Here is a 15,707-nt window from a genome sequence, read left to right on the forward strand (position 1 = left end):
AGAGCAGGTACACTCTAACCTGGGGAACCCGGTTTGATTCCCCGCTCTGCCACTTGAGCTATTGAGGCTAGAGTAGCTTGTGCTACTCCAACACATGCCAACTGAGCGACCCTGGGCTAGTCACAGTTCTCTCAGAACTCTCTCAGCCTCATCTACCTTGCAGGGGGGTTGTTGGGAAGGGAAAGGGAAGTTAATAAAAGCCCAGCACGGGTCTGCCTTACAGGAGGGAAAGGGAGGATGAAATCAAAGCTTCCTCGCTATTTCCCTGCAAATCGAAACCTTGCGCAACCTTCGATACGACGTTTCTTTTCTTCTTTTCTAGGGATGGCAGCCTCCCAAGTGGAACTTGGGAATCCCCTGGAATTACCACTCAGTTCCAGGCTCCAGAGACCGCTTCCCCTGCTAACATTTCCCCGCCAATATAAATGACATGTTCTGTTTCGCGGTAATAAAGATGAGACAGAAGCTTTCGAAGGTCTAGGTAAAACAACGCATAAACGTGACATTAACATTTCGAGCACTGTGGCATAAAATAAACGCCTAGAATCCAGCATACAAAAGGTACGCATTATTGCTCACAATTATAGACACTGGTACTAGAATACTAAAGCCGCTAAAATATATACTTTGCCGTTCGCTGCAAACTGGGGACGTGCCGTAAGCTGAGTTGCTCACTTAAACGTCATCGGGATAACTGACAGAAGCCTGGCAAAATTACTGCTGGCTATATGCAGTCATAATACGCGGGCATTGGTTTGTATTCATCTAGACGCGTCTGTTATTGTTAGCGGTACGCTTTCTACATTCTGCACTGTGGGATCCATGTTGTTCAAAAGCACTAAGGTAATAAAGAGCATCAGTTAAGGAATTGTTATACAGCGGAACAGTACAGTTAACGACATTCTGATTTTTACAAACCTTACACAATGAAAGAGGGTACGCGTCGAGTGTCTCCACCTGGTATTGCATGGATATGGCCTCCTCTGTTTATCAATTTGTCGTGATGTCTTATAAGAGCAACATAGAAGGCATTAGATGGAATCTGGTCTGTGGTGAAAGCTCTTCTTGTTTAGGGTTGAGGTGATCCACCAATAAATAATTGGCCATGTGTCCTTGTTCAATTGGAATGGCGAAGGATCAGGGGGGAACACGTTTCCCTCGCATAGCTGTTATCGCCATCCCGTTACTAACATTCTAATAACTTGGTTGCCGAAAGCAGCTATATGCTTCTGATAGGGAAAGAGGGACGGGCGATTTCGGATGAAAAGCCAAGAGCGTTGATTTTGCCCTCAACTTCGGTTTCAGCCACCTAGCATTTGCATGGTCGGAAAACATGAGATAGCCAACAAACTGGAGTGATCCTGCAAATAGTTGAATCGTGGCCAGTATCTGGCAGTTCTCAATGAGGCCATGGTGGCATATGATATTTGCCCGAGTTCTAACTATAGGAGCTGCATACCATGAAGCACAATTTAGTAAGCCCACCATTTTGTGGGAAAAGCGGGACTGGGCTGTGTTTATATTTCGCACTGGGCTTTACAAAAATCCGGTCCGAAATAGGTGCTCCATAGAGGAGCTGAGAGCCGCATTTAGCATTGAACACCTTCAATGCGGATGGTATATACTGGTGGCCCACAGTGAAAAAGAAACGCTGAATTGCTAGGGCACTGTTGTTAGCTGCAGCGAGTGCTAATTTCCTATGTACTGCCCAATTAAGGTTGCTAGTAAGAGTTATGCCCAAATATTTGAACTGGTTAACTTGTTCTATGGGTCTGTTATTGATGGTCCATGTAACCGTGGCTGTTGCCTGAATGGGCAACACCGCCAGCCATGTGGAGCCTTCCGACCTTCAGACGTAAATATGCACTCCAGGTTGAGAGACTGGGGGTCCGTAAGGCCTGCGTTCAGATCCTTCTTCTGCTGTAAAGCTTTCTTGGTGACCTCGGGCCCCTTCCTCATTGACGCCATTTTCTCAGCTCACTCCTTGCTCTTCGCTTGTTTTTCCTGCAGGTTTCTTTATGGGGAGTCGCTAATCATTGAAGGATGGACTGTAGAAGGTGGAGAGAATTGTAGCACTCTGCTGTGAAGCACAGAAATAATGTTCTCAAACAGAAGAAGAAAGAAAGGAGAATTGTTTGGAGAGGGTGAGTGCGAACATAAATCATGGTAAAGGGGATTGAAAACATCTTAGAAACATTTTCAGGTTTTGTGTGGAAAGGGCCAGAAGTGCGCCACAGCAAATCACCCCTGTTGGCTCTTGCCTTAAACACCCTCTGGGGTCACAATAAGCGTGCTGTAACGGTGTTTACATAACTTATGGTTGGCAGTTGTTGGTTAGGCACACTTTGCTTCTGTTCTGCGGTGAAGAGAATTTTGCCCGTTAAGAGAATTCATTCATGTTTTTGGTTTCAGGGCAAGGTTCAGGCAGAGGTGGGATCCAACCAGTTCTCACCACTTCTCTAGAAGTGGTTACTAAGGCCCCTTCCGCACACGCAAAATAATGTGTTTTCAAACCACTTTCACAATTGTTTGCAAGTGGATTTTGCTATTCTGCACAGCTTCAAAGAGCACTGAAAGCAGTTTGAAAGTGCATTATTCTGCATGTGCGGAATGAGCCTAAGTTTTTCTGAGTGCCGAGAAGGGGTTACTAAAGCAATCTCCTTCCCAATAGGGACTGGAGGTGCGTGTTTGCGGCGGCGCCACTGTTTGACTCCCACCACCATCGGAACCTGTTATTAAAATTTTTGGATCCCACCACTGGGTTCAGGGTGGAAGTTATCACCAGCCGGGACTGTTCTTGTGAGTTCTGCAAACTCAAAACTAATTGGATCGCAGCTGTGCAGCAAGAAGGCTAGAAATCAACTTTCACACCTTGATCCTGGGGAGTTTTTCTGGTGGGAGTGTAGCAGCCTTGGTAGCAACAGGCGGCAGATGTTACAGGACTTTCCCTTGTTCTCTTGTGCACCGCAAGCCTTCCAGCATGGCCGGGTCTCATCCATGACCCTGATCACTCCTGTAGTGCTTGCAAGAGAAGACCTGAGATGGTTTGAGGCCTTGCTCTGCCCCAACTTCGGGGTGAGGTTATAGAAATCTCAGACAAGCATTGCTCCGTAAAATGGGAGTTGCTGTTCTCCGAGATGGACTGGGGAAGGTCTTGCCCTTTTGTGACGAATTTCCCTGATCCCGCTTGAAGACTCCTTAAATGCTGACGCTTAATGCAAAGCTAGGGAGCCCTGGCTGCTGGTGAAAAGACCCCGAGGAGGAGGAGTTTGGATTTATATCCCCCTTTCTCTCCTGCAGGAGACTCAAAGGGGCTGACAATCTCCTTGCCCTTCCCCCCCTCACAACAAACACCCTGTGAAGTGGGTGGGGCTGAGAGAGCTCCGAGAAGCTGTGACTAGCCCAAGGTCACCCAGCTGGCGTGTGTGGGAGTGCACAGGCTACTCTGAATTCCCCAGAGAAGCCTCCACAGCTCAGGCGGCGGAGCGGGGAATCAAACCCGGTTCCTCCAGATTAGATCCACAAGCTCTTAACCTCCTACGGCACTGCTCCTAGGGCATGGAATCCAGACCTTTTACCATTTTGCTCCCCTTCCTCTAGACCTGTTCCAGCCTGTCAATATCCTTCTTGAGTTGTGCTGCCCAGAACTGGACCCAGCATTCCAAGTGAGGTCTGGCCAATGCAGAATAGAGAGGTACTGTCACCTCCCTTGATCTAGACATCTCAACTGTTCTAGATACCAGCGAATTTACAAAATAAAGTCTTTAATTATTAATCGGAGGTAGTTGCCAGAGCACCCCAGTGGGCTGTCTCCATGAATCTTGGGAACTATGTGTGCTGCTCCTTGATATGAGAGAGGAACAAAACAGCGCATCACACACTGAAGACGGAGGATCAATATATTCAATAAATGTATTTATATATATATTATAATTGTCCAGTTACTGAATCCAATGATTGTACATCCAATTTTTTGAAAAACAAATATATTTTTTCAACAATAAAAGTTCATTTTTGAGATATATAATCCATATCTTCAATATCTACTAAACAAAAATAGTTCATTTTTTCAATATCTTTAGGATGATTATATTCCATATAGAAAGTACTTCCCAAACTACTCGCACGTTTATAAGTACGTTTTCACTGTAGTCTTCCTCCGGAGAAGCAATTCTTTCAGGAAAAATTATTCATTCGTTTGCCACGCACAGGTCTTTCTACCAATAAATAAACAACATAGTATAACTTGTACATTAGATTCTAGTAACATCTAACACCATTTTTAACATTTATATAAAGTAACAATTTTACAAAATTGGTTTTACAAAAACATTAATAATTACTATAGTGGGAAATGTTAGCAGTAATAATTTTCTTACTTGTCTCAACAGAGCTGACACACAAACCCAAATGGCTGCATGCACTCTGCAAAACCTTACTGAGTATTTCTAGCCTTTTTTAACATTCGTAACATTTTTTCATTTATAACATTTTAACATTTATAACATTCTTAACATTTATATTAAGTGGGAAATGTTAGAGACAGTAAGAAAATTATTACTGCTAACTTTTCCCACTTAATATAAATGGCTTGTTCTGCTCCTTGATATGTCAAGGTAAGACAAACTTTTCAGGTCTAGGTAACTTTTGCCACCTCTAACCGTGGCTATTGCCTGAATGGGCAACACCGCCAGCCATGTGGAGCCTTCAGACGTGAATATGCACTCCAGGTTGAGAGACTGGGGGTCCGTAAGGCCTGCGTTCAGATCCTTCCTCTGCTGAAAAGCTTTCTTGGTGACCTCGGGCCCCTTCCTCATTGACGCCATTTTCTCAGCTCACTCCTTGCTCTTCGCTTGTTTTTCCTGCAGGTTTCTTTATGGGGAGTCGCTAATCATTGAAGGATGGACAATAGAAGGTGGAGAGAATTGTAGCACTCTGCTGTGAAGCACAGAAGTAATGTTCTCAAACAAAAAGGAAGAAAGAAGGGAGGATTGTTTGGAGGGGGTGAGTGCGAGCATAAATCATGGTAAAGGGGATTGAAAACATCTTAGAAACGTTTTCAGGTTTTGTGCGGAAAGGGCCAGAAGTGGGACATGTTTGACTCTTGCCTTAAACACCCTCTGGGGTCACAATAAGCGTGCTGTAATGGTGTTTACATAAGTTATGGTTGGCAGTTGTTGGTTAGGCACACTTTGCTTCTGTTCTGCGTTAGAGAGAATTTTGCCCGTTAAGAACATAAGAACTAGCCTGCTGGATCAGACCAGAGTCCATCTAGTCCAGCTCTCTGCTACTCGCAGTGGCCCACCAGGTGCCTTTGGGAGCTCACGTGCAGGAGGTGAAAGCAATGGCCTGCTGCTGCTGCTGCTGCTCCTGAGCACCTGGTCTGCTAAGGCATTTGCAATCTCAGATCAAGGAGGATCAAGATTGGTAGCCATAGATCGACTTCTCCTTCATAAATCTGTCCAAGCCCTTTTTAAAGCTATCCAGGTGAGTGGCCATCACCACCTCCTGTGGCAGCATATTCCAAACACCAATCACACGTTGCGTGAAGAAGTGTTTCCTTTTATTAGTCCTAATTCTTCCCCCCAGCATTTTCAATGAATGCCTCCTGGTTCTAGTATTGTGAGAAGTTTTTCCGAGGAGTTTTTCTGGTGGGAGTGTAGCAGCCTTGGTAGCAACAGGCAGCAGACTTTCCCTTGTTCTCTTGTGCACCCCCCCCCCCCGCAAGCCTTCCAGCATGGCCGGGTCTCATCCGTGACCTTGATCACTCCTGTAGCGCTTGCAAGAGAAGACCTGAGATGGTTTGAGGCCTTGCTCCGCTCCAACTTCGGGGTGAGGTTATAGAAATCTCAGACAAGCATTGCTCCGTAAAATGGGAGTGGCTGTTCTCCAGGATGGCCTGGGGAAGGTCTTGCCCTCTTGTGACGAATTTCCCCGATCCCGCTTGAAAGACTCCTTAAATGCTGAAGCTTAATGCAAAGCTAGGGAGCCCTGGCTGCTGGTGAAAAGACCCCGAGGCCCATGAGTCAGCGCACCAGTGAAGAACTGGAGCAGCAGCAGCGGAGAAGGAGGGCAGAGCATGGTCTGCAGTTCCATGCGGGACATTCGTGAGCACAAAGTTTACTGCTTGCCGCCCAGGGAAACCCCAGCGCTCCTCTGCCCTTTTCTTGACTTGCAGGGCAAACTGTATACCTGAAAAAACTTGCGTACATTTATAAAATGTATGAGGATTCATTCATTGGCAAGGTTTTATTGGAAGGTTGGGTGTGGATGGAAATAAACCTGTTCTTACCTTTATAGGCTTGGACAAGGAAGGTGCCTTCTACTGAATCAGACCCCTGGTCCGCGGAAGCTAGGATGACCTATTAAGGTGGACAGCGCCTTTCCAGGGTCTCTGTCTGAGATCTCTCAAGTGACCTACTGCTTGGTTCTCTGAACGGGCGATGCCAGAATTCAACATGGGACCATCAGCATGCAAAACAGCATCCCTCTTTATGGCTTGTCTCATTTCTTCTGCGTCCGCTAAAAAAGGGTAAGGCCTGGGCGTCTGTGCCCTGTTGTTGGACCTCCAGAGGAGCTGGTTGGTCCCTGTGTGAGACGGGATGCTGGACTAGATGGACCCTCCTTGGTCTGATCCAGCAGGGCTCTTCGGAGGTTCTTATGGGGGAAGGCCTCAGCCTCTCTGCCCTGTTGTTGGACCTCCAGAGGAACTAGTTGGTCCCTGTGTGAGACGGGATGCTGGACAAGATGGACCTTCATTGGTCTGATCCAGCAGGGTTCTTATCAGGTTCTTATCAGGGGAAGGCCTTGGCCTCTAAGCCCTATTATTTGGACCTCCAGGGGAACTGGTTGGCCACTGCATGAGACAGGATGCTGGACTAGATGGACCCTCCCTGGTCTGATCCAGTAGGGCCCTTCTGCGGTTCTTATCCCTGAGAACTTATTCAGTGCTGAAGAGGATGACCAGAGGGGGCTTACAAATCACTTGACCCCTCCCACTAGTTTCTTGAATTTGCATCTTTTCTGATTATTATTATGCTATGAAAGAGGCCTTAATGTTGCTGCTGTTGGGCATTGTACTCAGCATGGTGGGGTGAGGGCCTCAGATCAGTTTAGTGGCTATTTCTGTTCATAGCTTTCAGATTTTTGGAGTGTCTTGCTTTGTGATGCGCTGTTTTGACCCTCAGCAGCGGGTCCCAGGAACGACCCTGGAAAAAAACAGTTTGGGGGAACTAGCTCCATGCATTGGAAGGCTTTGGTCTAGTTCTCCTGGGGAGGCGGTGGAAGAACGGGTTGGTCATGACCTAAAGATTTGGAAATGTCTGGTCTAAACATTGAACTATTTCTGCAGCGTTCCTGACCTTCAGCGTCTTGGCTGTTTCCTTCCAGGTTTTCATGAGGAGATTCTCACTCCTATCTGACAAGATACTCCAGGGATGCTCCCGTACTGCCAACCGGGTGTTACAATTAGAAGAAGAAGAAGAGTTTGGATTTATATCCCCCCTTTCTCTCCCGCAGGAGACTCAAAGGGGCTTACAGTCTCCTTGCCCTTCCCCCCTCACAACAAACACCCTGTGAGGTGGGTGGGGCTGAGAGAGCTCCGAGAAGCTGTGACTAGCCCAAGGTCACCCAGCTGGCGTGTGTGGGAGTGTACAGGCTAATGCACTGGCAGATTCTCTGATGTTGCTGCGTGACGCTGAGCTGATGGGATTGCCCTCTTCTCTTCCTTAGTCACTGGCTGACTAATTTCTGGGCAGGGTGAAGAACCTGAACGGTCTCAAAAGAGGAAGTATCTGCCTGCCGTGCATCAACTTCTTTTAATAAACATACAAAGGGAGTCATCACGGGTCCTCTTGTTTTTCTGGTGGGCACACTTTGAGAAATGACCCACATTGAGAAATGGCTTTGGAAATAACCTACACTCAAAACAGGATGTCAGGCCCAGGCAGTGATAGTGGGTGGGGCGTTCAAGGTGGTATCGGTTCCATTATCTGGTTGGTTAAGGGGAGATTTCTTTCCCTGCCTGTAATTCTTTGCGAGAGACACACAGAGAGAGATGGCCATATCAGCTGTGTTGTCCATTTCTTTGGTCTTCTCTTTCACAGCCTGACTACAAAGTCCTGGAGCAGGGGGGACGGCAACTTCCCCTGCACAGTTGTGTGACTTAACTTCCACTCAGCTTGGAATGCTGCTTCTGGGGGCAGGGGGAAATCCATGAGAAATGATCCCTTTCCTTTGCACATGAGGAGTATTTTTCCCATGTATGTAACCCAGAATTGGGGCAGGGGATGTTTTGTAGTGTGACTGAGGGATATCTTAGGACAGTGGTGGCGAACCTATGGCACTCCAGATGTTCATGAACTACAATTCCCATCAGCCCCTGCCAGCATGGCCGATTGGCCATGCTGGCAGGGCTGATGGGAATTGTAGTCCATGAACATCTGGAGTGCCATAGGTTTGCCCCCACGGTCTTAGGATCTCTTCCTTCACAATTACTGTTATATTTTCCATCTTTTAACTGCTTGTGATTCAGTTCTCAAGGAACTAAGCTGGAGCGGGCTATATAGAATGGTGTCACCCCCACCCCCTTTTCCAAAAGCCATTCCTTAGGCTTGGGGGCCCTTCTGGAACAGCTTGTAAGAAAAGAGGATTGGGAGAAACAACGTCTCTTCTGAGCTGTCCCATAAATATTCTTTGTAGAACAGCTTTTGGGGGGGGGGGGAGATTTCTACATGCACTGTGTCTCCATTCTTACTGCTCCTAAGAGTTTCAGTTCTCAGAACTTTTTTTGGGTGGTTACAGCAGGGTTAGGGTTAGACTCGAGGGTCTGTGTGGCAACCCGTGTGGGCTCCCTGGTTGGAGCACTTGCTGCTGCAGATGCCTTCCTTTCAAAGAGGAAGTGATTTCACCAACCACAGACAGGAACTAGCCGTCACAGTGGCAAAGCAGGCCAAAGGCAGCGCGGCTTCAGGTTGACAAGAACTAAGCCATTTAAGGGCAGCCGGCAGGAATTTAGGGTACCCTGGATGGTCAGAGTCTGCATCTTTACCTCTCATGTGGTTTGGAGCATTCTCTGAGTAGGTTAAGAAGAGACCAGTTTCCTGAGCAGGTCGGAAGAACCCAGTTCCTACCCTGTGGCTGAGGAGGCACCGTGTTCTTTAAAGAATCTCAGTAATGACAAATATCCCACGCCCCCCAACCCTGCTCAGCATGTAGCCACGTTTTCTTCTGCCCTAGAAACAGTATGCAAGAGCACCAGAAGGGGAATTTATCAGCTCAACATCACAGAAATATCCTACAAAAAAGCTTTTCACTATTATTATGTTTTACAAAATATAGACGTCCTAGTAAATCACAAACTGAACGTGAGTCAGTAGTGTGATGCAGCAGCCAAGAAAACCAATGTAATTCTGGGCAGCATCAATAGGGGTATAGTGTCTCGATGGAAAGATGTAACAGTATTACTCTATTCTGCATTGGTTTGGCCTCACCTGGAATATTGTGTACAATTCTGGGCACCACAATTCAAGAAGGAACGGGTCCAGAGGAGGGGGACCAAAATTCTGGATTCTGTGCCTTACGAGCAGTGGTGGGATCCAAAAATTTTAGTAACAGGTTCCCATGGTGGTGGGATTCAAACTGGCGTAGCGCCAGTGGGGCTGGGCGGGGCACGACGGGGGCGTGGCCTGGCATTCCGGGGGCGGGGCATTCCTGGGCGGAGAAGCGAAGGTTAAGGGAGGGGGGGCATGACAGCCATGTTTAAATATTTGAAGGGATGCCGTGTCGGAAACCTCCTTTTCTGTTGCTCCAGAGACCAGGACAAGAAGTATAATGAATTCAGAATACAGGAACAGAGATTCCACCCAAACATTAGGAAGAGCCTTCTGGCAGAGCTGTTCAACAATGTCCTGCCTCGGGGGTGGGGGCGGGGCCTCCTTGGGAGGCTTTTAAACAGGCTGGATGGCCATCTGTCAAGGGTGCTTTGATGGTGTGTCCCTGCACGGCAGGGGGTTGGACTGGATGGCTCTGGTGGTTTCTTCCAACCCTATGATTCTATGAATCTGATGTTCTAGTTTAGAAAAAACAGTTGGCTCCAAGGATGGCAAATGCTGAAGATGGTTATGGACTACAATTCCCGTCAATTGGCCATGCTGGCAGGGGCTGATGGGAATTGTAGTCCATAACAACTGGACAACCAAAGGTTCGCCACCACTGCACTAGATAGAAAGCAAGCAGAGTTTGTTCTGAAAAATCCCATCTGGCAAATCTGCTCTATGACTTGTGGTTCACCCAAGAACACACTCCCTCGGAGATAATCCTTGCAAAGGAATGGCAGAGCCCTTCGGGGGTTGGGCGGTATAAAAATCCCATAAATAAATAAATAAATCCCCAAATAAAGTCATGTTGGCGTCAGGGTGCCCTCCAGGCAGTTTTCCCAGGAGTGGGTCAGGGGAGGTGCTGGGGCTGCCCTCTGTTTACAACTCCAGCTGGCCAAACCTTAGCTTGCGTCTACACCTGCCCAGGCCAGGTAGGCACCTACTGGAATGCAAACGGGATCTTGTGGCTCCATCCCACAAATGCCAGGGGAGAGCAGTGCTGTTCATGGAACAGATTGGCAGGTTGGTTTGTTTGTTTGTTTATTATATTCATAAACTGCCCTCCCCCAATGAGCTCAGGGTGGTGCACAACAGTAAAATATATTTGACAATGTATTAAAAGCACAACATTAAAACCATTTGCGTTTCCCACTACAATAAATCCAATTCTAATTAAATTTCTGAAATTTAGGAACCATAACTTAACTGATGGCGACATGCCCTCCTGCCACCTCAACCCCGTGCCCACAGGACGCCTAGATGGAATTGGGCACTGTTCTCTTCAACCCAGCTGGCCAAACGCCTGGTGGAACAGGTCCATCTTGCCAGTTCTGGTCCAAACTGCTCTGCAGCACCAATTGAGCTGGTTTAAGGTTTGCCGCTCCTTTTGTTCAGTCTCAGCCTGTGAATTACTAGTGTTCGGTGAATCTTCCATTGAGCAACTGCAGTCTGAAAAGGTCGGGAGACCCTGTCTTCCGAGGGTTTGCTTAATTCGCTGTTAAAGCTATCAGAGCCAATGGTCACCATGCCGCCTCGCCATGGAGAATCCCATCTGCTAATTCTGTGTCATGTAACAAAGCAGGTATTTATTGCCCCGAGCAAGATGCGTCCTTCCCTGCTGCTCTTGTCAGGGCTTGCTTGAAGAAGTAGTGTTGGATTTGTATGCCCCCGTTCTCTCCTGTAAGGAGTCTCAAAGGGGCTTACAATGTCCTTGCCCTTCCCTTCTGGGAGTCTCAGACCTGGGAGTCACTTCTCACCAAGATGAAGATGACCATTAATGGGCACCCTTTGAGTTCGATCAGTCAACCAATTACAAGTCCATAGTAGTATTGTTTTGTAATGTATTATTTGATTTGTATACCGCCCTCCCTCCCCCAAAGGGCTCAGGGCGGTGAACAACAACAGCATAATAGCAAACGTCAGTAATCATAACATCAAGCAACAAAATATCAATAAACAGAGGATCAATAAACATATTATAAACAAAGAATTATAAACAACAAGAACATCAATAATCATAACAGTATTATCTAGTAGTCCACATTTCTCTAGCTTACTTGGGAGAATATTATGGGGCACCTTGTCAAAAGCTTTACTAAAATCAAGGTAGGATATGATTGAAGTCTATAAAATTATGCATGGGGTAGAAAATGTTGACAGAGAGAAATTTTTCTCTCTTTCTCACAATACTAGAACCAGGGGGCATTCATTGAAAATGCTGGGGGGAAGAATTAGAACTAATAAAAGGAAACACTTCTTCACGCAACGTGTGATTGGTGTTTGGAATATGCTGCCACAGGAGGTGGTGATGGCCACTAACCTGGATAGCTTTAAAAGGGGCTTGGACAGATTTATGGAGGAGAAATTCGATTTATGGCCTTCCACCAATCTTGATCCCATCTTGCCTGATCCCTGAAGATTGCAAATGCCTGCTAACAGTCCAGGTGCCTTTGCGGGAGCAACAGCCACAGAAGAGCCATTGCTTTCACGGCATCCTACATGTAGCTAACCTCCCAAAGGCACCTGGTGGGCCACTGCGAGTAGCAGAGAGCTGGACTAGATGGACTCTGGTCTGATCCAGCTGGCTTGTTCTTATGTTCTTATGTTCTTAAGGTATGCTAAAATCAAGGTATGCACAGAGGATTATCGGCTGCCCCCTCCTTGGAAGAACTCTATAATTCCCGAAGCCTGAAGAAAGCCCAAAATATACTGAGGAACCCGTCTCATCCAGCACACTCTCTTTTTGAACTGTTACCATCCGGCAGACGATACAGGTCTATCAAGACTAGGACAAAGAGGCTTAGAGACAGCTTCTACTCTAGAGCTGTGGCTATGCTGAACTCCGCGGCTTTGTGTTGATGTGTTTGGGGCTGTGTAGGGATGGGTGGAGGGAGGGGAAAGTGAGGATGGGGTATGAGTCTGAAATTGTGTGCATCGAGGAATGCTGCTGTAAATTTCGTTGTGCGTGCACAGTGACAATGCTTATGCTTATCCACAGTATGCTTCACTCCAACTTCAGCAGCTGTCATGCAGGGATCTGCAACCTGTGGCTCTCCAGATGTTCATGGACGACAAATCCCATCAGTCCCTGCCAGCATGGCCAATTGCCGTTATCCAAATCGGAACCCTGTAGAGGAGCTGCTGCAAGACTTTGGCTAGAAAAACCTTTAAGGCCGAGGGGATATACAGTTGTCCCTTGCAGTAGAAAAAGATTTTGAAGTGGGTCAGGAGCAGGGGGCAATAGGGTAGCCCCTGGCTTAGTTTCTTTCGCTTTAGGCACACAGAGACTTCCTTCCCCTGAGGGTGGGAGCACCTGGCCTCATCTTGGGTGGCGTTGGAGTCTTCTTGGCACTGCTTGAGACCTCTGTTAGTGATTTCACCCTGCTGAGATCCCAAGGGTAGAGGCTGGAGAGATGTCTGAGGGGGAAAGGCAGTGGTGGGATCCAAAAAATTTAGTAACAGGTTCCCATGGTGGTGGCGTGGGGATTCCAAGAGCTGTGGCGTAGCCAATGGGGCTGATGGCTGCATTGGCATTCCATTTCCTGGGGCGGGGCTGCTTAGCCAGGGCGCAGCAGCTGCACTGAGGTCATGGAGTGGGAAGCTTGAATGCCGCATGCGGGTGCAGAGCTGCCACATGCCAGCGCCGGTGCACCCTCCTGCTAGACTGCAAAACTCACCAGGATTCCTGCTGGCACTTCTGCTGAGGAGGCATAACTAAGGCAAGAAATTTTAAAGTAACAAGGTTCCAATGGTGGTGGGATTCCAAACTGTGGCGTGCATAACTGAAGGCCAAAATCACCAATTAGTAACCCCCTCTCCCGGCTTTACACACAAATAATGAAAGCTAACCTACTCTCAGGAACCTGTGAGAACCTGCTGGATCCCCACCTCTCTGGGGAAAAGATATCCAACCCACGCACTTAATGTTGTTGGGGAACACCGGTTTTCAAGCAGAGCTTGTCTGTAACCCCATGCTCCAGAATGGGTTGACCCAGTAAGGGGTGGAGAACTCAAAGCAGCAAGAGGCTGCAAGCGAGACCCTCATGTATAGTTCTGGGAGGAGAACTCCAAGGCTACCTGAACTTCGGACCTTAGGTTGTATAAAGCGCTTAACACTGCTTGTTGCGAAGAGTAAACTGCAAATATTGTTGGGAACTACTGGGAAGGAGTAGTTGTTTATTTTTGCTATGTTAGTAAATGTTGGAGTTTATTGTTTCAGGGCTTACTTTTTGTGGTTGTAATGGGTGGGGGATTTCTCCTGGAAACCTTCATCATGTTGAATCCTGTTCACCAAGCCATTGGAGTCTTCAGGAGCCAACCCACTTGCAAAGAAGAATTGGACTTGGCAGTATCAGTAGACTGTAAATATAAGGACTTGAAAATGCAACCTGAACAGGACCTTGACGTGTGATGTTAAATGTTGATGTTATATGTTATATGTTAAGAAATTAAACCATTTTGTTTTGTTTTTAATTTGTTGTTGCAAACTCATTCCAAGTTCTGCCCCACAGAACCCACAGATAGAGGTTGCCTGCTGTTTGTCATAGCCTGTTCATAAGCCGATTTCTGAACCCCAGAGTCTGGTTACTGCAGGAGTCAGCAGATCCTGACACCACCCTCATGTCATTTCCTCCCTTCTAAAGCTAAAAGCCCCACATCACTGAATGAAGTAACCAGGCCCATGTACGGCCCAGGAGCTGGTAAAGTCTCTTCTCTCCACCAAGTGAAGATGACATCCCAGCAGCAACAGGAACCGTGAGCGGCCGAGAGGTCTTTGCTAACCACAGAACCCCACCCACTCTACTGCGAAGCAACCTCAGGGCAGGAAACTCAGCCCAGCAGCTCTCGTTCAGAGAGTTGAGTCATCCGCTCTGTCTCTGTCGTTCTGCCGGGGAGACATAGCCCAGATCTGGGGAGTTACTCCAGGTGTGGTTGCTGGGCGGCATGGCTGAACAGGAGAGCCTGGAGTTTGGGAAAGCAGACTTTGTCCTCCTGGACCAGGTGACCATGGAAGAATTCATGGAGAACCTGAAACTGAGGTAAGGACGGAATACCAGGAAGTAAGGGAGCATGAGGAAGGCCCTGAAAGATGGGGCCATGATGGTCATGTCCATGGCTAAGACTTGTGCCGGGAGGGAGGGACACAGGAGAAACACCTCCTGCTGGTTCAGAACGAGGTGGGTCCATCTCATCTGGCCTCCGTTTCTCAGTAGTGGGGGAAGTCAGACATTTCAGGGCAGTCCCCAAATATGGGATGATACAGTTAGATATCCCCTCTGTCTGTCTACGTCTCCTGGTGTTTCCCTGAAGAGGGAGCAGTTGATTTATTGCTATTGTTGCTTTGTTTTTTGTCCATCTTTTCAGCCAAAAACCGCTGGCAGCAATTTTTTATGATTTATAGCAGTGATGGCGAACCTTTTCGAGACCGAGTGCCCAAACTGCAACACAAAACCCACTTATTTATCGCAAAGTGCCAACACGGCAATTTAACCTGAATACTGAGGTTTTAGTATAGAAAAAAGGGTTGGCTCCAAGGCGTGCGTTACTCGGGAGTAAGCTTGGTGGTAGTTGGGGGCTTTGCTTTGAAGCAGCCAAGCTTACTCCCAGGTAAAGGATCGTGCTTTAGTTCTTCCCATGAAAACCAGTGGGGTTTAACAGAACTTAACAGGGTTGACCTACACTGCTTCCCCAAAACTAGGTCTTAGGTTTGATGCTAATAATCTCCCTGAAATAATTATACTATTATCACATGATGAACTCTGTGCATGCGTGCCCACAGAGAGGCTCTGAGTGCCACCTCTGGTACCCGTGCCATAGGTTCGCCACCACTGATTTATAGATTCATGATTTCCATCCAACCCTCTTGTAAACCATGGCCAGTGTTGCATCTTACGGAAATGGATTCCATGTGTGGGTTGCATGAAGAAGCACTCCCTTTGATCACGTCTGAATAGGTCGCCTGCCCTCTGCTTGTCAAAACACGATTTATCCCAAGTCCTTTTGGGCAACCAAATCTTCTTCTAAGAGGCAGGTTCTCAACGCCTCATCTGCACGTTGGAGAGAAGTGACTAGCGGGGTGCCCCAGAGTTCTGTCCTGGGCCCAGTCCTATT

At 47.5% G+C, this 15,707-nt stretch overlaps 1 protein-coding gene, 1 long non-coding RNA gene and 2 other non-coding genes across 4 annotated transcripts in view; all 4 read left to right on the forward strand.

Moving 5' to 3' along the window:
• The first annotated feature begins 1,989 nt into the window (after positions 1–1,989).
• LOC125441235 lies at positions 1,990–7,841 on the forward strand. Its single transcript, XR_007245803.1, has 4 exons — positions 1,990–2,144; positions 4,869–5,004; positions 6,301–6,532; positions 7,390–7,841. It is a non-coding gene; the product is annotated as an uncharacterized LOC125441235 (long non-coding RNA).
• LOC125441394 lies at positions 2,965–3,102 on the forward strand. The gene has a single exon (XR_007245850.1). It is a non-coding gene; the product is annotated as a small nucleolar RNA SNORA9 (small nucleolar RNA).
• On the forward strand, positions 5,722–5,859 carry LOC125441395. The gene has a single exon (XR_007245851.1). It is a non-coding gene; the product is annotated as a small nucleolar RNA SNORA9 (small nucleolar RNA).
• Positions 7,842–14,522: 6,681 nt separating the features above from the next.
• LOC125440664 (unconventional myosin-Ig-like) overlaps positions 14,523–15,707 on the forward strand; it is a 75,382-nt gene continuing 74,197 nt past the window's right edge. Inside the window, exon 1 of the mRNA XM_048510523.1 lies at positions 14,523–14,635. Coding sequence (XP_048366480.1) covers positions 14,541–14,635 — 95 coding nt within the window. The 5' untranslated portion in view covers positions 14,523–14,540. The remainder of the gene's footprint in view (positions 14,636–15,707) is intronic.

Source organism: Sphaerodactylus townsendi, linkage group LG11 (assembly GCF_021028975.2).
Source record: "Sphaerodactylus townsendi isolate TG3544 linkage group LG11, MPM_Stown_v2.3, whole genome shotgun sequence".
NCBI classification, from domain to species: Eukaryota; Metazoa; Chordata; class Lepidosauria; order Squamata; family Sphaerodactylidae; genus Sphaerodactylus; species Sphaerodactylus townsendi.